Source organism: Carettochelys insculpta, chromosome 5 (assembly GCF_033958435.1).
Source record: "Carettochelys insculpta isolate YL-2023 chromosome 5, ASM3395843v1, whole genome shotgun sequence".
NCBI lineage: Eukaryota > Metazoa > Chordata > Testudines > Carettochelyidae > Carettochelys > Carettochelys insculpta.
The window spans coordinates 81,996,453-82,018,275 of record NC_134141.1 but is presented as its reverse complement, the minus strand read 5'-3'; the positions used below and the strand labels follow the sequence as shown (position 1 = coordinate 82,018,275).

At 41.8% G+C, this 21,823-nt stretch overlaps 1 protein-coding gene and 1 long non-coding RNA gene across 2 annotated transcripts in view; one reads left to right on the top strand and one right to left on the bottom strand.

The window, feature by feature from the left end:
- Nucleotides 1–21,823, top strand: part of RASGRF2 (Ras protein specific guanine nucleotide releasing factor 2) — a 199,736-nt gene that overhangs the window by 150,171 nt on the left and 27,742 nt on the right. The window contains exons 18-19 of the mRNA XM_074995389.1: nt 2,174–2,280; nt 18,652–18,764. Coding sequence (XP_074851490.1) covers nt 2,174–2,280; nt 18,652–18,764 — 220 coding nt within the window. The remainder of the gene's footprint in view (nt 1–2,173; nt 2,281–18,651; nt 18,765–21,823) is intronic.
- On the bottom strand, nt 14,808–20,248 carry LOC142013677 (uncharacterized). Its single transcript, XR_012645759.1, has 3 exons — nt 20,022–20,248; nt 16,168–16,236; nt 14,808–14,944 (listed from the first exon to the last, which is right to left on the bottom strand). It is a non-coding gene; the product is annotated as an uncharacterized LOC142013677 (long non-coding RNA).

The window sequence follows — 21,823 nt, the reverse complement described above, 5'->3', positions numbered from 1 at the left end:
GACACCACAAAGACTGCATAAGATTAAAGCTCTCCCTGTATACACATGCGGATACGTGTGTGAGCTATGGTAAATATAAAGGTATTTGGCTGCACAAATAGTGTGTACGTCTATGGATTTAAGATCTGCCCAAATAAGTTGATTATAGAATGAAATTGATCTGAAGATATAGCAGCAGTTCAATATGGTGGAGGGATAGCTTGGTGGTTTCAGTGCTAGCCTGCTAAATGCAGGGTTGTGAGATCAATCTTTAAGGAGACGTTTAGTACTTGGGGTAATTAAAAAAAAAAATTCAAGAAGGGTGGTTGGTTCTCCTGTGAGTACAGGGGAGTGGATTCAGTGATGTCTCAAGGTCCCCTCCAGTTTTATGAGATAGGGTAGGAATTGTACTCTTGGTCTGTGCAATAAACTAACTATCTTTAAATTGCTGAAAACATTGAGATGAGGAAGGAGAGGGCAGTGGTGGTTGCACAAGAGTAGAGCTTTGGATGTTTTTCAATGTTTCTTTTATTTTTTCCTAGTCTTTTGCAGAAAAGTGGAAGTAGTCTCTGTGGGTTTCTTCTTGTTTTCCTTTCCAGCTCCCCTGAAATACGATTAGTGTCTCCCTTAGCATTACTTTTGAAGTAGTCACTATAGACTTCATATATAATTTTCATTGTGAGTTTTAGTGCTGCAGTAGTGGCTAATTGAACAATTTATAATACATATGCCTAATTGCTGCTTCAAGAGGTTAACTGTGAAAGGATTAGATATTTAGCGGAGAAATGTTACCTAGGTTACCCTTTATTGGCTAAAACCACTGAGATTTTGTTCGTTGTGCAGTTTATGGCAATTAAATCCTTTTAATATGAAATTTCCTTTGATGTTCCATCTTAAATGTCAGCCGCAGTATAATATGCCCAAGTACAAACGGCCTTCCTGAAATGCATATCCCCAGTAAAACAAATTCAGGTTTGAAGTCTAATCTTTAATATAAAATTCAGGACTTAGTTGAACTTCTGTGTCTTTTTCAGTATGCCTTTCTAGAACTATAACATAAGTTTAGCTTGGTTTTGCTTTGTCTTTAAAAGAAAACAAAAGCAGACCAAACAGAAGCATTTCCCCAAGATACATTCACTGCTTTTAACAAAGTATATAGATGTTTTAATCTCTTGTTTCTTTTTGTAACAGTTTAAGGGGCCTTAGAAACAGTTTTTAAAAAAATAATAAATCTGTTCAAAAAGCTAGTTATACAGGAGAGAGCATCCAGGTGGTCATAGGGATCTGTTGTGTGAGAGACATCAAAAGCAGACTCAGTTTTTGATTGTACTGTACTAACAAGCAACCTTCAGTTACTGTAACTTCCTTAAATATACCTCCAAAATCATTGAATACTTTCTAATTCAAGCACTTGACATATAAAAAGGTTATATTTATTAGCATATATAGTATATTATAATCAGGCCTACTAGAGAACTGCGGAAAGAAATTGTGAAGGAAGTCTAGGCAGTCATTTTCTTGTATGCTTCTAAAAATATGTGCTCTTAAATATAGTAGAGAGGGAAACAAACATATATTCACAAAAGCTGTGGGGTTATGACTTAGTTGACAAGCTAACTTTGAAATCTAGGAAGTCAAAATTAATGTGAAAGCATGTCTCCTCTTACTCCACTTTCCACTCAGTAACTACACCAATTTTTAAAGAATGCTATAGGTGGCTTTCTTTCTTGGCTGATATAGCCTGAGCAGTAGTGTACTGTTTTTATGAAGGGACATTTCTTCTGCAGGCTTTTTTCCTCCTTTACTTTTCTTCTTCAGCTTCCATTTTCCAAGTCACATTCATCTTTCTTTCACAATCTTTCTGTCTGAGTTTTCTGTCTCTCACCTCCCCCTGCCCTGCCATATCTTGTCTTTATTTAAAGCAATTAAGACAGACAGCTGTCCCTCAGCATATTGCTGAGAGCTAAGCACAGTAAACTATTTAGCTAAAGTAAGGAGGAATTACCTTGTGTGAATCCCACAATGTTTCTGTAGCCCAAATGATATTTTCTGTATTCTGCATCTGCCCATTTTCTTCCATTAAATAGAAATGTCTTGGGTACTTTCTCTTTACCAGAACTATTTATAATGTATTTCAAGGGCTTGTTTTAGCTACCTGTACATTTGGTGTAATTATGATAATTTTTCCCTACAGGATTTAACAACTCTGAAAGAATGTGTGACAAAGAGTTCATAATACGCAGAGCAGCCACTAATCGTGTCCTGAATGTCCTGCGTCACTGGGTCTCCAAACATGCTCAGGTACTGTTCAGTTCCATTTTTACAGGTGAATTCCACCATGTACTCTCTTTCTGTGATATGCAGATGGAAAGGATCTTGATCATTTCTTCAGCCCACTCAGAATTCTTTTCACTTCTGCTTCAGCTATACAATGTTTCAGAGCCGTGGTGCTGTACAGCAGCAGTAGTCATACTGACAAGGGAGAAGCACTAAAAGTAATCAAGGTAACAGCTATAATAATGATAACTACCGGGCATCTTAACAACATAGACCTTACCATATCCATTATATTACTTAATCTGGTGTCTTTCCTGTCAGTGGGTAGCTTTACACAGTACCTGATGCTTCAGAGGAAGACAGATAGATAAATCCCAATAATATTCTAATCCAGTCATACATTGTTGTATGAATAAATACCGTTTATTGTTTCCTGATCCCCACATCCTGAAGTTTGTTTGTTTTATTTATTGCAGACAGGCTGCATCTACACTGAGCCATGCTGCCGACAGCATGATGCAAATGAGCAGTCTCGAAAATGCAAATAGTCATTCACTGCATATTCGTGCATCTAATTTGCATATTCATGAAAATTTGCCCCGCTGGCAGAAAACAAGCAGTTTAGAGGTGGTTCTGCTGGCAAAAAGCCCTTTGTAAGCAGCCCCCTGTGCCTGGAGAAATGGACATCATTTTATTCTTTTATTATCTGTATTGTGGCAGAATCTAGACATGTTTACAAAGTTCAGAGCACCATTGTGCTAGATGCTGTACATAAATATAGAAAGAGTCTCTGTACTGAAGAGTAACCGAGAGGGAGCCATGCCAGTCTATATACTATCAAAACAAAAAAGCAGTCAAGTAGCACTTTAAAGACTAACAGAATAATTTATTAGGTTGAAGAACTTACAGTGTGGGCGGGTCAGAAAAAAGGTGATTGAAAGAAAATACTGTTACTTTCACTTTACATATGAGGAATTGAGCACAGATGAGAGTGTTTGCATAGTGCCTGGCACAGTGGGTTCCTGGCTGTAGAACTTGAGATATATTGCCCTGCAAATAAATGTTGATAGACTTACCCAGGGACACACAAGGAGTCTGTAACAAAGCCAGGAATTGAATCCAGATTTCCTGAGTTCCAGTCCAATACTTTAACTGCCAGACAAGCCTTCTTTTTAAAAGTATAATAGAGAATAGCACCTACCCAGGCAGCATTAAAAAAGTCCCTATCAACTACTTTCCATTGAAATTCTGTCTGCAATGTTATCAGACATTTCTTTTATACTAATTGCCACTAACCATCAATGAAACTAACTCGTAGAGCCCCAGGCTTTGGCAGAGAGGAAATGACCACAGAACCAAATGTTGTTGTGATGCATATATTTAAGTTTAATGGATTTTTTTCCTCAATATATATTTATAAAAATCTTAATCTGTTATATTTTGTGTGTTATTCTCTCAAGCCTTTGGAACATCAAAGAATTTTTCCAGGCCAGGGAGGGCGTGAGAGGGTTGTAAGTGGGGTGCTTATCTGACACGCCGTTCTCAGGGACGCACCTGGCTCCATGTCCCCTGTTACTTCCAGACACCATCCCTGTCACAATGGAGTGTCAGGGAAAGTCTCCAGTGGAGTGTGTTGCTGTGCTACCGTTGTTCCTCCCCCGCCACAGTCTGTGCCACAGGTGTTCCCGTAAAAGGGACACAATGAGTTTGGAGGTTACAGGGTACTATATTTATTGTCCAACATACAGGAAGTCGAGGCAAACAATGGCCTTTGGTAAAACCACAGTGCCAACTTGGCCTCTATGAGAAGAAAAAAATTCCTTCCTGGCCTCAAAACAGCTCTGATTTTACCAATACAGCGTAGGAAGTAGGACTGCTGAAACAGAGTGAGAGGCATCTCCACATAACCCAGTCTAGGGTTTCACTCAGTGGCAGAGGAGGGCAAGGGACCAGTGAACTTCCTCCCCACATATGAGAGATTCTGGAGGAATGGGCTGCTTCAGTAACCCTGCACTATATGCTGTCCTCCCCTGTTCAACAAGGGCTGTCCCAGTCACTGGCCCCATCACGTTTCCCATCCATTGAGATGGGTGGTGTCATTTGAAGACAGAAATAACCAACTTTGTTTCTCTTTACCTGTTGCCTTCTTCTCACTCCGTAGGAGAACTAGTTTGTTTAGTTTATAGGTAAGTGTGTGTGTAAGTACATGTATGATCTAATCTCCCTGTCACACAGAGAGAGAGAGAAAGGAATGGAATTGGGATAACCCCTTTTAAAGACAAACAATAAAAGGGTGAACTTTCACAACTGATTTTCACAGTCGTCAGAGCAATTGACTGGAGAACCATCTTATATGTCCTAGTCAGACCCCACCTAAGACTGAAATATTAAAGTCCTCTGTGTTTCAGCCATGGCAGGGGAGACAATTTTCCTCCTGTTTAACGTGAGTCCCTTTTGCTAGAGGTCTGTGAGCCCCATTTTGAATTAAGCATAAGTAACCTGAAAAATATATTATTTATGTGTATAAGGCTAAGCAAGAAAATACTTGTTTTAGACTTTCTTTTTTTAGTAGATGGAAGAACACCACTCCAGGAGTGCGCACTGTTGCAGTGTATAAATAGCTGTAACTGAGTGCATAACAATAGGTCTGCCTCTGTGCTGTGAGTGAGGTGCCAGTAACTCTTACTTCTGTATACATGAATGGCTCCCTAAAATTATAATAATTATAATGATTTATATTGCTGTAATGCCCAAAATATGCTAGGGGCTGTACAAATAGAAGAGTATAAAGTTCCTGCCCAGAAGGTTTATAATTTAAATAAACAATACAGACAGACAACCACAGAGAAAAGTACAAATAAAATGTCTGAGGTGATGTTAGATACACATCCGGGTCATTAACATTTTTCTCCCTAACCTTGACCATCCTGTACTCCCTTTACTCCTTTCTCTAAATCCTCCTCTGTCCAAGAACTTGTTCCCAATGTGGCCACCTTCCACCCACAACATAGATCCAGTATCAACAGGAGCCTGAGAAGAGAAAGCAGCTAGGGGTACCCAGCGAAAGGGCCTAGCATGTCCTTCCCTGGCATCAGCTACTGGATGGCATTGTATAGTATTTCTTCTGCTGGGTTATGATATGATTTAGTTTACCCTTGTAAACAACTAAACTGTATGAAAACTAATGTCATGAGTATTTTTTTTTAAAAAGACTTTTTACTCGACCTAAACACAGACGTCATTAAATCTAAAATGTGATCTTGTCTTTAGAATTACTGAAAGCGGAAGAACTGCAAAGTAAGTAACTAGGGTTGTTCATTGAGAATGCATTAATAAGCCAGTAGTGTTATTCTGAAACTGAAGGAGTAAATGATGAGCAGGAGAAGATTCTTTATTATTTTTTAACACTCTAGTGGTATGCTGCATTTTAAGTTTCAAAGAATAGTATATTGGTAACACTATAATTTCTGCACTTTTTTAGAAGGGGGAAAATATCTCAAGATTCAGATAAAAAATTGGCAAAAACATTCAGGCAAATAATTTGATGTTTTACTTATGCAAAACTGTGTGAGAGAATCATAGCTTTAAAGGCCATGAATTTATTAATTAATTAATGATGTAAGTTTTTCACTCTTTTTTTAAAATTATATAATATTCTTTTCATTCTCTCTCCCTCACACCTTCATCATTTTCCTTCTATCTGTCCTGAACCATTTTCTGTAAGTAAATGAAGCTCTTCTGCCAGAAAAACTGCAGTATGTGTATGTCTATACTTTGTCTCCAAATTGACCTGAGAGAAACAGCATAGGATTTCATCATCTTAAATAATTAAAACACAAATGCTAGGGCCATTTCTGTGGGGATGAGAGCCTTGCTCGTTTGTGGGGAAGGAAGAAGACTTGTGAAAACAAACTGCCACTGAGGGACAGCAAATGAAGCTAAGAGGATGAAGTCTGTAGATGTTTTTAGTACTCAAATAAACAGTACCATAGGCTCGTTTTCTTTGCTTTGTGGTACTGTCGTCTTCTTTCGTCTAAACATGGTAAGCTGTAAATTGGAGTTTTTTTCTGCCTCTGCTGAAGGGAGAGAGGAGCTGAAGCAGTGTTGCTGGCAATATTTGGAAAAACGCTTGAGTCAGTGAGAAGTGAAGAATTGTATTAGTGTATTAGATCAGTATTTGCCTGTATTGAGATTTAGCCATGGAGGCTGGCCTTCTTGAAAGAGCCAAATACAGTTTGGTTCCCTATTTCTATTAACTTCAAATTAGGAGTTTTGTGCCTGTTCTCATCACTTCCTTTGAAAATCCCAATTACAATGGTTTTGAATGTTCTGGTCCTCTGGCTGAAGATGGTTGTCTGCAAATTACATACAGCTGTGGCATTGCCAGCAGCCCTGAGCAGGAGCTGAGTTGGTCTCTGGTTCTGCCCTGGTTCCAGAGGAGAAATTATGTGCACCAGACCTTTATCTGGTGCAATTTACTTCACTCTTTGTGCTAGCTCAGTTCTAGTGAGTATCCAGTGTAGAGATTTATATGCTGATGTAAGCAGGGTCTAAATGAGCCCTCCCCTGACAGCTGGGAGGGAGAGAGATTTCAGGAGCAAACTGTTTTTACATGAAGACACCATAATCAGCCAAGATATCCAGCCGACAGAGTGGTGTTGCTCAAAGTGATCAACTTTGGCAGGTGTTGTGTTACAAATCGCTTTAATACTGGATACAGGGGCAGAGAAATGTTATCCATGTTATTGTCTTTGTTGTACGATAAAGGAGATCAGAACTGCTTAACCTATCCCAAATGAAAGGTCCTTGTTAAGTCAGGGGCTCGAATGCCAGACAACTGTGAAAGTAAGAGGAGTGGGGTAGGGTTCCACCCAGGAGGTATGGTCTCTACCAAAGGGTTCCTGGTCTGATTTAACCTGTTCCTTGCCACTGTTCAAAGATGTAGTTGAACAGGCACCATTAGCATCATTAGGCCTTAGTTATTTTAAACGCTTAAATGAGAGCTGAAATTGCTTGTGTACTGGACCAGCATTTCTGCCCAGCTTGTTCTAAGCTGAAAATCACTAAGAGACTGACTTGCAGAGGTCACAGCAGAGAAACAGGTGGCTGCAGAAGACAACTGACAGTCAGCTGACAGAAGCATCAAGCAGTCTAGTCAGTGGGAGCGGTGAACAAGCAGACAGCAGGGTGGCTAGTAGAGAGAAACCACTGCTGTCCGGGCAACCAACCAGAGCAAGTGCTCAGAGGGTGGAACAAGCAAGGTGCCTTCTTGCCTGCATGGGAGGTGAGTTCACACAGGTGCACTTCTGAGCCATGAGTCCCAATGACCAAGGACAACCATTGTGAGTGGGGTATGGTGAATGAGCAGAGAGGGGCACAGAAAAAGAACTTTTGGTTGTAGAACTGAAGAACATGAGGCAGAAGGCAGTTTTATGATTATGAATCCTACTTGTGGCGTTTTCCCTAATTAATGCCAGGTGACTTCCTTCCTCTCATAAAATGTTTCTTTTCTACACTCAGACTGTGTGGTTGCAAGTGGGGAAATACTGCCTCTCACAGGCACCTGGGGTGGTGCGTGATTTTTCCCAGGTTACTGGGTGAGGGCTTTGTATTGTTGAAAAGGAACCTAGATATTGAACCTCCTCAGCAGAAGGATTATGCAGTAGTCTTTGATTACACTTAGAGGTGAGTATGAAATTCAGACACTTGCGCCTAAGGCTAAGGATTTGAATAATTGAGGAACTTTATATAGGAATGTATCTCAGACAATTCAATTTTAGTGATGTACAAGGTATAATATCAGTAAGTATCTTCAACCTGTTGTTAATGTTTCAAAACAAAGTGAGATCTACTAAGATCTGACAGAATCATAGAGACATGAGCTGGTTGAGATAATATCTTCTATTGGACCAACTTCTGCTGAGGAGAGAGTCAAGCTTTCAAGCTGCTTGGAGCTCTTCTTCAGCACCTTTGGCCCCCAACAATGTAAAAATTTTTCAGGTTGCATGGTTCTCTCTTCCCGCCCTGCTTCCCTATCTTACACTCAGCCACTCCCCACGATGGAAATTGCAACATAAAAAGAGAAGTCCACAGAACTTTTTGTTAAAACAGAAGAACCATAAATAAACGTTCCAATGAATTATTGGTCACGTGAGAGAATTAGAAGTGTTTGGGTAATTATGTACTGTATGTAGCATATGCATTTGTATAAAATATTAATGTACTGGATTGTTACTTCAGTCGAGCAAAAAATTGCAGAAGTGTAAGGGTAGATCTTCCATGACCCTTCAGGGAATGAGAATTACCCTCAAAATTCTAGCCAAGCATACAGTCAGTCAAATTAATTAGATGTATATTACTGTTACCTCTGCTGGAGTCTGACAGGTCCTTCTTCAGTGAGTTCTTTTTGTGGTACTCTTAAACATTCACAGAACTCAGAGGCAGAAATGTCACATTTCTCATGTGTGCTGAAAACTTTCTGACAATAACTGGAATCTCCTTTCCAGATTTCAGTGTACTGTGAAGCTATAGAGTCCCTAGACATTAAAAAGTTTGTTTGATGTGCCATGAGAATTATTTAGTCATTTTATTTTCACAGCTTTTACTTTTAAACTAATTATAGTCCATTAAGGATGAAAGAGTAAAATTTCCCCCCTAAAAATGGTGCTTTGCCCTTGAAATTAGAGAGAAGACAAAGTGATTCTCTCTCTCTCTCTCTCTTTTTTTTTTTTTTTTAAGCCTGGAATAAGTACATTTCTGTCTGTAGCTTATTATTATTTCTGTTACTTCTCCCTTCTCCATCTATAATTGTTTTGTTCAAGTTAATTTATACAAGATTTGTCCTGTCAGAGGAATTAGGATCGAAATATGCTTTTAAAGTTTGCTTTTACATTGAACAATGAAATTTTATTTTAGAACATCACAAATGCCAAAACTGTCCAGTGGAAAATTTGCCTACTTTACTTGAAAATATTGGTGGGTCCCTGTAGATAGCATGATTCTGCTCTTTGATATTTCATGTAACTGACTGTGACCGAGATTTTCAGAGTTGCAGTTCCCTCAAGCATGACCAGCCTTAGCCTCACTCTGGTAGCACAAGTCTGTCTTGCGCCTGTGCTCTTCTACTATTTTAAGGTGTCTTCTGCACAGGGGCCTCAGGGAGGGAAGTATCTTCATGTATTTTCTTCACTCCTCTGTATGCACCCACACAGAGCCACCACAGACTGTCTGAAGTTTAAGCTGCAAGATCCTCTTTTAATCTGTTATTTTTAATCCTTTACTTTGCTTTTCTTCTCCCTACTCTTAAAACTTTCTCCATACCCCTCCCAGTTGCTCTCCCTGTTTCTCTGAAAGTATTTTTCTCCATTTTACCTTCCTGCCTATCAATCCCTAACCCCAAGGGTGCCATCTGGGGAGAGCAGGGAGGCAGCAGCCTGCATACCAGAATGCTGCTCGCTCTTTTTCCCATTCTCCTATTAGAGAGACAGGGTAAGGGACACAGACTGTGACTTACTCCTCTGCCCTATCCCCTCCCCCTCCCGAGCCTGGAATGAGAGGCGTGCTAACTGTGTACTCTACCTTGCTCCCTGACAGTCAGGGGAATGGGCAGAAGAGCAAGCACAAGCCCAGTACATGCAGCTGCTGCTTCCTCCCTGCCTAAAAAACTGGCCTTTTCCTTGCCCTCCCGTCACTCCACCATTATTATAACACTTCCACCACTATATCAATCTTTCCCTCACCTTTATTCCTACCCAATGTATCTCTCTTTCAGGGATGATGCAGGGGGCACAAAAGGCTGTGTGCATTCCCAAATGCTGGGAGAGGGGGGCAAAAGGTCAGCAGTGGGGAAGAGGTTGACCGGGGCTGTGAAGAAGGTGGAGCAGCGGCTACTTGGGAGGAGAGAGTTTGGGGGAGCAGCAGTTGCTTGAGGGAGGAAGTTTGGGAGAAGAGGTGAAAACCTGCCCCCTGCACTCATCCATGGTGGGAGGCTGAGTGATGCAACTGGGAGCTGGGGGAGCAGAGGGAGCTGGGTCAGAATTGCTCTGCTTCTGCTGTTGCTAGTGAGTGCGCAAGGGGCCCAACTCCTGCTGCCGACATCAGTGCCTGGCTAGTCCCCCAGGCCACAGCTCTTGGGGGAGGGAGTTTGGGAAATAGGTGGAACAGGGTTGGAATGGGGAGAGGGAGTGGGAGCTTTTGGAAAGGGGTGGAGTCGGGTAGGAGGGAGGGGTGTGGCCTGGGGCAGGACAGTTTTCTTCCCAGACCCGCATCCTCCTAGGGATGGCCTTCTCCTGGGCTAGGGATGGCACAGGGAGGAGTCACAGGGCTGGTGCCCCCCTTGTGTCCTTCACCAGTAGTTTCCTCTGCTCCCCTTGTTTTCCCCTTTCTCCTTTCACATCTCTCTCTGCTTTTTCTTTCCCTGTTCACTCTCTCCTCCATCTCCACCCAGATTGGTGTCCTGTTCCCCTCTCCTGTGGTGTCTACACTATAGGCTCCTTGCTGTAAACCCTCGCACCTGCTCACAAGGTGAGGTGAAATGGAAGATTGAATACAATGTGTCTTTATGCTCATAGCCAGTTTTGGTATTGGCTGAATCAGGAAACGTTCGAGGGTGTCATGTGGCAACACTGCAGCATCTCTGGAGACAGCTGAAAGGGGGGACCTTTGGGACAGTTAACCTCCTTTCTTCCCTCGCTAAAAATGAGATCCTAACTGTGGGGTTTCCTGAGCACAACTGACTAGGACCGCTCCTAGGTGTGAACTGAGCGCAACCCCCCCCGCACCACTTCCCAAATACAGGGCCCTATCTCAGATATGTAACAGTTTCTTAGGGGCCAGCCGTGCTTGCCAAAGCCCTTCCGGAGATACCTTCCATTCCTCTGCCTCTTCAAAGCCTAATACTATGTAATGAACAATAAAATGGAAGAAGAGAGAAATGAAATAAGTTCACATGTATTCAGCAAAGGCTGTAATGGGAGAGTTCTGTTATATTTATCCTGACAACCCCTCCCACTTCTGTTCCTCATCACATGGCAACTGCAACCCTGCTGCTAACCTTCCAGCTGACCTCTTTGCAGTTGGGAGGTTATTTGTACATAAAGCGTTAGAGTTATGCTGAAGTCAGATAATCTGACTCTGTGAATGACTTCCTGCTAGAGATTATTCAAGACTTTTCCATGTACAGCAAACGCTCGAGTTATGTGGGGGTTGCAGGAATGGCATCCAGACATGGGGCTGCAGGTCTCCCCACCCCACAGCTGGAGACCCCGTGGTTGGCTTTGCCAGCCAGGCGCTCCCAAACTGGCTTCCAGTTGCAGGCTTGGGAGCGCCCCCCCCAGCACTGTCCCCCCTACGCCTCCCTGCCCCCCCAGCACTGCCTGCTCCAGCACTGCCTCCCCCCTGTGCCTCTCATGTAAACGCAAGATATGCACATTTTGAATGTGCGTCTCTTGTGGGATTACTGTACAGTGCCTGTGTTACCTACCTCCTGTCCCCCTCATCACTGTAGTGTTCAAATGCATCCCCGGTCAGTTAGGTTTCCATGTGATGTCACTGGAGGATTTTGTGGAGTCTTTTGCTCCCTCTGTTCCCTGTTTATTGCTTGCTCTCCTTGGAGTATTTAAAAGAAGACTGAACATAAGAACGGCCATACTGGGTCAGACCAAACGTCCATCTAGCCCAGTATCCTGTCTGCTGACGGTAGCCAATGCCTGATGCCCCAGAGGAGGTGAACGGAAGACAATGATCAAGTGATTTGTTTCCTGCCATCCATCTCCCGCCTTTGACCAAAGGCTAGTTACCATACCTTACCCCTTGCTAATAGCCGTCTATGGACCTAACCTCCAAATATTTATCGAGCTCTTTTTTAAACTCTGTTAGAGTCCTGGCCTTCACAGCGTCCTCTGGTAAGGAGTTCCACAGGTTGACTGTGCGCTGTGTGATATGTTTTGAACCTGCTACCTGTTAATTTCATTTGATGTCCTCTAGTTCTTATATTATGGGAACAAGTAAATAATGAGCACATGGAGGTTACATAAAAGAGAAATTACTCTATAAGGGTGCCTACATTCTTGCATCCTGGTCAGAGTAAGATCATTTATTTTGTATCTTTGCTATATGATCAGATCTATGTCCTTCTAATGCACACATCACTGTAATATCTAAGCAGTATTGTCCTTGCTTTGCTCCTTCTACTCATTCAGGCTACATCTACACTACCAGATAAATTTGATTTTGTAATGCTGGGTTTTACAAGTTTGATTTTGAGTATCCTCACTTCCCACAAAGCCCACACAAAGTCAAGTTAATGCTGCCACACTAGAGTGGCCAAACATCGACTGTTGCAGCAGTGCATTGTGGGAATCTATCCACAGTTCCCTCAGCCCTACATTCTGTGCCATCCCACCCAGCCTCTGCTGCACCCCCACCACTGGAGCTTGGTTCCAGGGTTCCCACAGCTTGGGGGAGCTGGGAAACTAGCCAGAGCTGCTGTGCTGGTCAGTCTCCCGTCTCCCGCAAGTGACAGGCAGCCAGGAGCCAGGTGCAGCAGCGCTGTTAGTTTCCCAGCTCCTGCCCATTTGCAGGAGCTGGGAAACGGACCAGGGCTGCTGCACTAGTCACTTTTCTGGCTCCTGCGAGTGGCAGGCAGCTGGGAGCCAGGTGCAACAGCACCAGTCAGCCTCTGGAGGCTAATGAACTTGATTCAGAGACATGGCGCTGCCACACTAGCCTTCATTCAAAGTGTTGAATTCAAACTTGACGCTACACCCAACCGGTTCTGATGATACTATGCTATGAATATTAGTGCTCCCTACATCCAGCTAATGATATTTATAAGTGAAGACTGTCACTTGGTAAAACCAAGCTAACTGCTTTGAATTCAAATTTATCTCATCGCGTTGACGTAGCCTCAGTCTCCAAGCTGTTATAAACTCCTGTTCTCATGGATCACTGATGGATTACTTATGTGACATGAGGCCTTTCCTCTCCTATCAAGACTAAGTGCACTCCATGCACAGTGTTCCCGACTCCTGCTGGTGGGGACCGGGGGCAGCAATCGTCCAGCTTCTAGAATTGAGCTGATTCCATAGGAAAGAGCACAGCTAATAGGCTGCCTCTGTCTCTCTTTTTTTAAAATCTTACTAGGTTTTTTGCTGTGCTCAGCCCAGTAAGCATTTTACCCTATGCAACCTGTGCATGTAATGTGACAGCAAAATGGGTACTCTCCTCACTGCACTCTGGAAATACCTACTCTGTCTCTTTTACATTTGGAAATGTGTTAATGTTTGTGATCTGTGAACCCTGCTCATGACTGCTTAGAACTGCACACATCCTATTATTTGTTGCCCTGTCTCCTGGACGCCAGCATCTCTCCAACTTGATTGTCTCATCCAAGCGCATATCTTTTAAATTACACGGCTAGGAACTGGCATTCTCTGTGTGTCTGTACAGTGTCTAGGAAAATGAGGACCCAGCCTTGTTGGCTTCTTGGTGCTACTGCAATCTAAATTTTAAATAAATAAGGAGATTTTTTTCCAGCAATTCTTGAAGTTGGGCCATGAAAAATTATGTTGAAATGTTGGTCCTGACTTGGAGTTAGTTACTGTCTGTGCTTGAACTACATGAAAATTTGTGTTAAAAGCACATAGATACTTTGGGACAGGTTTCAGCTTCAGAATAGGTTCAAGCTGTGTGTCCTGTCGTGAAAAGTTAACATTTTTAATTTGCCTTTGGAAAATTTAATGAGAAATTAATTTTTGTTTAACAGATTCTTTCTCTGATAATAAAGTGGAAGCGAAAAGCCTGAGTTCATGCTGTACAGTAATGTATTCTGGTTTATGACATGTATAGCCATTTAAATGAAGTCCATATACCAGCAAATCCCTGTCATACAAATGAATCTTGTATCAACAGAAAATAGAAAATACTAGGTAAAATCCTTGTTCTGATATACCACATAAACACTCATTCTGTTAACAGGTTACACAGTAAGTAAAAATTGAGAGGATTAGTAGGAAAAAAAAACCTTCTAAAATGATAAAGTTAGCGATTAGTGGCTAATGCTTCACAGTGAATGTTATTGGCACTTCTACAATTCACCACTCTCAATACAATTCAAATGTATCAAATTATCTACCTAGACTTTATACTGAGTTCATCACCATGGCACCTGAGTGTCTAATTAGATCATTTATTTACAAAATTAGCAACATAGGAATAGACAAGCCCTTAATTTCCATTTTGAATTGTACCTTTGTTTTACTGCTTCAGATTTTTAAAGTGTGTTTGCTATGCTATCAGAGGACAAATATTGGAAAAACCAGCACATGGGGGATATGTAATGTAAAAGCTCATGAAATCCATATATATGGAAAAGACGACTGCTGTACATAAATGACATCAAATGCTTGTAGTACAAAAATGGTTGTTTTCAGAATAACAACAATATTCCTGCTTCTTAGATTTAAACAGTTTCTTTAATTAAACAACAGAACTTCTTGTCAGTCATTTCTGAGATACCTGCATAAATGACTTAGTTCATGACAGTTGGAGTAGGCAGGGGCAAATAAAATCCTTGAGGCAGAGATGGGGAAGATGGAGCCAACGCTTCACAGAGCAGGCATATAATTGTTTTTATTTAGTGCTAGCAGATGTACCCAGCGTTGCTTGGCTTTTTAACTGAAGTAATTTTCTGAAAATAAATGAAAAATTTATGTTTTTTTTTCAGTAATAGTATTTTTCAAAAAAGAAGAAAAATTAAGGCTGGAGTGTGGGTGAGGAACGGAAGGGGGTGAATGGCTCACTGCAGAGGGTTGGGGGGCTCAAGGTAGGGTTGGGGGTGCAGAAGTCATGGCAGATGATTGGTGCAGAAGTAGGGTAGGAGTCTCAGGACAATGAGCTGGGAGGTGGGGTTACCAGGGTCACCTGTGATGGTGAGGTTGATGCTGCTACAGTGGCAGCTCCTCCCAGGGGGGCCAGGGCAGGACTCTCTGGCATTTCCCACTTTCCAGGCACAACCAAACCCTGACCATCTTTTAAATAAGGGTAAAAGGAAGCTTCATACCAAATTTTGTAGTTGTAGACTGTATGGTTTAAAAGGAGTTCTTGAACAAACATAGCGTTGACAGATATGTTCTAATATCTATAGCTATATATTTATATCTCAAGATTTTAACACTAACAGTAAGTCTAGAGCTATAAAAATTATAGAGCTGCAGGCTTGACCCAGAATCCATAAAACTTAGTGAAACTTTTTTTTACATTGACTACAACAAATCTGGACATAAAGGTTGTCTATGCCTCAAAGAGTTTATGGTTTAAAACGGTGGTGTCCAAGAGAAATTTAACCAAGTGTCACAGGCCCACCTCTAGCCAGGCACTGCCTCCCCTGGAGTCAAGCACAGCCCCCTCCAGCTAGGCGCCACCCAAGCCAGGCATCCTTCCCTCCTCAAGATTACTCATTTGGAGTCACACAAGCCGTCCTTGTCTGAAGCCATTGCCGTGTGAGTTGCACTGGGGCTGGAGGAGCTGCCACTGCCATGCGTTTGTCCCACCATGAGGTAGGGTATGCACGTGAAGCGGCCAGAGGAGTGCCCCACATTTGCGGCTCTCCTGAGCCACATTTCACCGCACTACGCTGCCCTATTTGCCACATGTGGCGAACAGGGAGTGTATGGGACACCACGGGTTTAAAAAGATAGGCTTGGGCAATTAGCTCCAGGTAAGGCAAACTTCCACCGACCTTTAGGGATTCTGCAGCAGATGGCAACTTTAAATGTGGAAGGTGATGCAGTTCTGCCAACAATTTCTGCTCCAAGGATGATAATGTCATCCCCTGGCCACTCTGACTTCTCCCTAGTCAGTGTCACTTTCTTTAGTGGTGGTGTTGGCTGGCTGGCTGGGATTTGTAGTTACCTTGCAGTTTCAGAAACTCCTTTCAGGTGAACATGCCTCTCTTCAGGTCCCTGCAGAAGCCAGAGAAATCTAGGAGGAAAGGATGGATGCTCATTATGTACTACTTCATCAATAGATCTGTTTTTTCCAGATATAGTTTGAGCATTGGCCTGCAAAACCCAGTTCAATCCTTGAGGAGGCCATTTAGGGATCAGGGGCAAATAGATGTCAGGGATGGTTCTTGGTCCTGCCAAGAGGTTAGGGAACTGGATGAGATGACCTCCTGAGGTCCCTTCCATTCTATGAGATGTGTATCTCGAAATCTCAGGAGTGCCATCTTGTGGAAATTTGTAATTATCCATATAAGAGTGAGCTTGTCAGCTATAATGTAATTAGGAACTTAAAGAGTGATTAAATCAGTAATGCCTGTTCCACACTTTACCTGATATACAATGATTTTCTGTCCTGATTCATAAAATAAAATAAATCTGTATTTTTAATAAAAATATATTAATACTATACATAAAATAAAACAAATTTAATGACTATAGGAAAAAGTTACTTTTATAATGAAAATAATTGATTCATTGTGATTTTAAAAATACATAATTTTGGATAGCAAATATTTGACCAACTCTGCCTAGCTGAGATCCACATAGCAGGTGAAAATTTTAGCTTTATTGAAGTAAATGGAAAACCTCTCTACTGACTTCCATAGGTCAGGCTTTCACCTAGCACGTTAAAGAAGGTTATCGGGTCTTGGTCATCCATTTTGTGTAATGCTGATTCCACAGGTGAATGACTGCCAAAGGTACTGCACATATCCAGCTTCTGTCATAGAATAGCCAACCTCAGATGCAGAACAAATTTGATATGTTAATGATAAAAGTTGTTACTGTAATCTTAAACCTTTGCAAAATCTTTTAAGGCCCTTCTTTTAGTTAATCTTCCATGGTCTTAAAATCATGTAAATCCATGGTGGTGTTCTTTAGAGGCTTTCAGAAGAAAAATACTAACATTCAGCAGCTCTATTCCACATACTGTCATCTTAGCACTTTCTTCCATCTTACTCCTTGCACTCAAAATTCTCACAGTTTGCCTGATTTCCTATTCAAAATCTACAAGATATGTCTTAAGACCCAACCACCAGGAACAGAAAATATTCTGTTAAAACAAGAAAGTACCACCAGGACTTTGTGGCCCTTAACTCTGTGTATCATCTATATCTGAACTATATGTTCTTTTACAGCCTGATCCTGCATCACTTTTTCTTTCTAGTAGCCTATAACTATCGGGGCAATACAGGGAAAAAACACTTGGAAACATTGGTCAGTGTAAAATTTATGAATTAGCTTTGACTATGGTCAAAGGAAAAATATGAGAGAACTGTGACAGAAAGAAGATGCCTGATGGCAGGTGGATGTCCTCCACCTAGGTGACAGGAGGGTGTGCACATGAGCAAAAGGGCTCTCAGAAAAGCCATCTTTGGCTATGTGTACATTTACCCACAAGGTCTTTGGCTGCTACACAACTTTTGGTATGGCAATTGCATCCCAGAAATCAACTTTGCAGCTGTCGACTTCCACGCTGTCTTCAGGGCAGAAGGTCAATGGGAAAGCTCCTCCCGTCAACCTTCCTTAATCCTTGCAACTCATGAGGCATTACAGGGTTGATGTTGACAAAACGTGCCCCTTTGCGCATTGGCAAAATGGTGTCCAGGAAGGTCGAATCTAAGTGCCCAACCTTCTTTCATTAGTACAGATGTAGCCTAAGTCTCTTAACCAGCAGCACCAAATAAAATGTGCAAGAGTTTCAGCAACTTTCCTGCAGTTGGCAGTGCTTCTATTTCTGTTCCCGTGGAAACAGGAGTTGAATTGCCACAAACATGATAAGAATATTTCTGTTAATACCATATAATGTACATAACATATGTAAATGAAGCTTTTGGGTATAGTTTCCACTTCCAAATGTTTGCATTTAGCTCAAATGCAAATATTTGAAAGAGCTCCTCTCCTCTGTTGGACACCTGCAAATCCTGTTAAAATTCATTAATCTTTCCAACACTCAGTGTCCACAGAGAGTGTTCCTATTTATGCTTGGGCTTAAACTCCATCACCGACAACTTTTAAATACAGAAAAGAAGTTTGACTAAAAGATATGGTCTAGGAATTAATTTGGGACAGTTCTGTGGCCATCCTGTGTTATGACCATAGTAAGGCCTAGTATTTATCATTAAAGATCTCAAAGCACTTCACAAAGGTAAATGTTCTTATTCACATTTTACAAATGGGAAAACTGTGGAATAGAGAGCTTAATAGTAATTGGCCCAATGTCACACAATAAATAAATGTCAGAAAATGGGTTATTCAGGGCCATATCCATCATGTAACTCTGTTCTGTAAATTTTCTTAAGTGTAAGGAAAAAGCAAAACAAAAATAACAGATAACATATTTTGAGTTATTCATTTTAAATCTTTAAAACAATATGATCATCTTATTTCATAGGATTTTGAGTTAAACCACGAGATGAAAATGAACGTTCTAAATTTGCTGGAAGAAGTTTTGAGAGACCCAGACCTTCTACCACAAGAAAGAAAAGCTACTGCAAACATACTGAGGTAAAGATGTTTAAATAGTATGAGGAGGAAAAAAACCCAAAAACCAACAGTAACGTGCTGTAAGACATGATGAATAGTAATAGAGAGGAAACCATGCTGGTCTATACACTATCAAAACAAAAAGCAGTCAAGTAGCACTTTAAAGACTAGCAAAATAGTTTATTAGGTGAGCTTTCGTGGGACAGACCCACTTCTTCAGACCATAGCCAGACCAGAACAGACTCAATATTTTGGTCCTCTGTGCCTTAAATATTGAGTCTGTTCTGGTCTGGCTATGGTCTGAAGAAGTGGGGCTGTCCCACGAAAGCTCACCCAATAAACCATTTTGCTAGTCTTTAAAGTGCTCCTTGACTGCTTTTTGTTTTGCTGTAAGACAGTGACTATTTTTGAAAGATCACAAAGTGCTTAACAAATGAAGTAAAAGCCATATACAGGGATGTAGTGATGCAGCTGTCCTACTCTGGCAGGAAAGGGGTTAAAGCAAGCTGGAGGGAGCCTGCACAGCACTCCAGCCAATTAGGAAAGGGCTCCTAGATAAGCCAATCAGAGGGCAGCTTGCTGGAGCAGCCCTCTGTATAAGCCACTCAGCAGTACATAGGTGGTTGAGTTCCTGACCAGGGGAGAAGCACCTGGAGAGACCAGTGCTGAGCAGGTTCAGGGGAGGTACAGAGAGAGAGGCTCTGGCCTGACACCTGCCAGGCTGCAGGCCTTGACACAAGGGCCAAGGGAAGCGGCCAGGGAGCAAGAGGCCGTGAAGGAAGAGAGAAGGAAGGAGAAAAAGGCTGCTGCCAGAAGGTCCCTCATCTAGAACCCAGAGCAGTGGTCAGGCCTCTACCACCTTGCACCACATCTTGCTACTAAGGAGGGTGGGCGATACGGACGGCAATGTGTCCCTGAGACAGAGGCTACAGACCAATGGTGTCCAAAAGGAAATCCACCAGTTGCTACATGCCCCCAGCCAGCCAGGTGCTGCCCCCACAGCCAGGCACACACACACACACATCCCATAGCCAGGCACCATACTCCCTGAGCCCCTGGTGACTCACCGGATCTGCCGCTGGAGCCATGCAGCCCTAGGAGCCGCTGGGAAGGAGCTATGCTTGGGCAGCATTGGCTGCAGGAGGTGCATGGCTCCTGTCTAGAGCCACAGGAGCTGCTTGTGGTGGGGCGTCTGAGCAGAGCAGGTGGAGGGGCACCCCACTCGTGTGGCTCTACAGAGTGGCATACTCGAGTGGCATTTCACCACGTTGCACTGACCTGTTCGCCGGGAAGCGTATTGGACAAGACAGGCATAGACTTTGGCTGCAGTTGGCAACAGTGGCAGGTGGGGCTGAAGAACAAAGTGCAGAGCGAGCAGAATGATGATGGGTGCTGGAGAGGGTCTTCTGGTCAGGATTGAGCTAACTCCCCAGTGTGACCAGCAGAAGGCGCCATGTCAGTGTATCACACAAACTGCGTTCAACCTACTGATGAGGTACAGTCGCCTCTGGGATAAAACATGGCAATTGTTAAGTGTATAGAAACAATGCACAGGAATCAAAGAATATTTCAACAAGTAGAAGGGTTGCTCCCTCCTGTAAATAATCAATGCCTCTTCTTACATTATTTAGATATTCCTTTGGGAATCTCCCATTTAAATGGTGAGCAGTGCAACCTACTTAAATTTTGAGAACCAACAGCCTAATAAGATATGAAAGATGAAATAAAAAAGTTATTACTTATACTATATGGCACGCTGATAGACATTAAAGTTACATATTTGGTTCTAGGAGTAAATGATTGGTTAATGAATTGCCATAAAATAAAAGACATAAGAGTTTATGCAGAACTAGAGCTACTTAGGGATAAAAATGTGTGAAATTACAAAGGTGGAATGTGTTGTAAGGTTAAAAGAAAGACAACTGGCTTTGCATATGTATTAATGTGTTAATTTAAGTCAATCAGTGTGGTGTGAGTTATATTATACATTTTAAAATAAAGTAGCTGATATATCTGTACATTTAGTTAAATTACTAAGGAAGAATTAAGGGTAGAAGATGGGGAAAGAAGATATGAGAACAGAACAATCAAGGACACGCCTCTTATAGTTCTTGAAAATATACGGCCAGAAAGTCAGAGGTACAATAAATATTTGCCTCAACATAGGACAAATATCCACATGAGATATTTATGTGAAAAAGAACAAGTCAGAAAGTGAGTTACAAGTTTACTTGGTGGTTAAAAAATGATTGTAATGTAAAAATAGGGTCTTAAATAGACCTTTTAAGATGAGAATTTGTTACTGCAAGTTATTGAAGCCTCAGTTCATTTCTTCACGTAAGTAAAAATCTGTAAACCCTTGTATAATATATTGTATAAGTAGTAACGTATCATTACTGATATAGGAGTTGCACAAGTGTTAATTATTCTTACTTAGGTTTCGATTGCTTGATGTTTCTTCTAAAGCCTAGGCAAGAAGGACGTACCCAATTGTAGGACAACAGGTTTTCATAATGCTTCTGTGAGCAAAGAATACACAGGATGCTGAGAGAGAGATCTGAACTTACTCTGAAATTATTAAAAGACCTCAGCCAAATGTAAGCCTGAGGGAGAATAGAGTGAAGTGCTGTTGATACAGAGATGGGACAAGCTCTGCACTGAAAACACATACATCTATTGAGTTGATGCATAAAACAATAGCTGTTTCTTCCAAAAAGTACAATGGCAAAGGCTGTATTTAAGCTGTTGGTGAGTGAAATCCTCCGTTTCCAAAGCTATTCTTTAGACTGTATTTGTTTACCTTTTCTGAGATGCTCAGTAATGCAGTTTCTGTGTGAGCATCTCACATAAATTAATAAAGAGAAAAGAGAAGGCTGCGAGGGGGACATGATCACAGCTTTCAAGTTACTCAAGTGTTACAAGGAGGAGGGGAAAATTTTTTCTTCTTAGCCTCTGATGATAGGACAAGAAGCAAGGGGCTTAAATTGCAGCAAGAGAGGTTTAGGTTGGACATTAGGAAAAAATTCCTAACTGTCAGGGTATTTAAGCACTGGTATAAATTGCCTAGGTTGGCCGTAAAA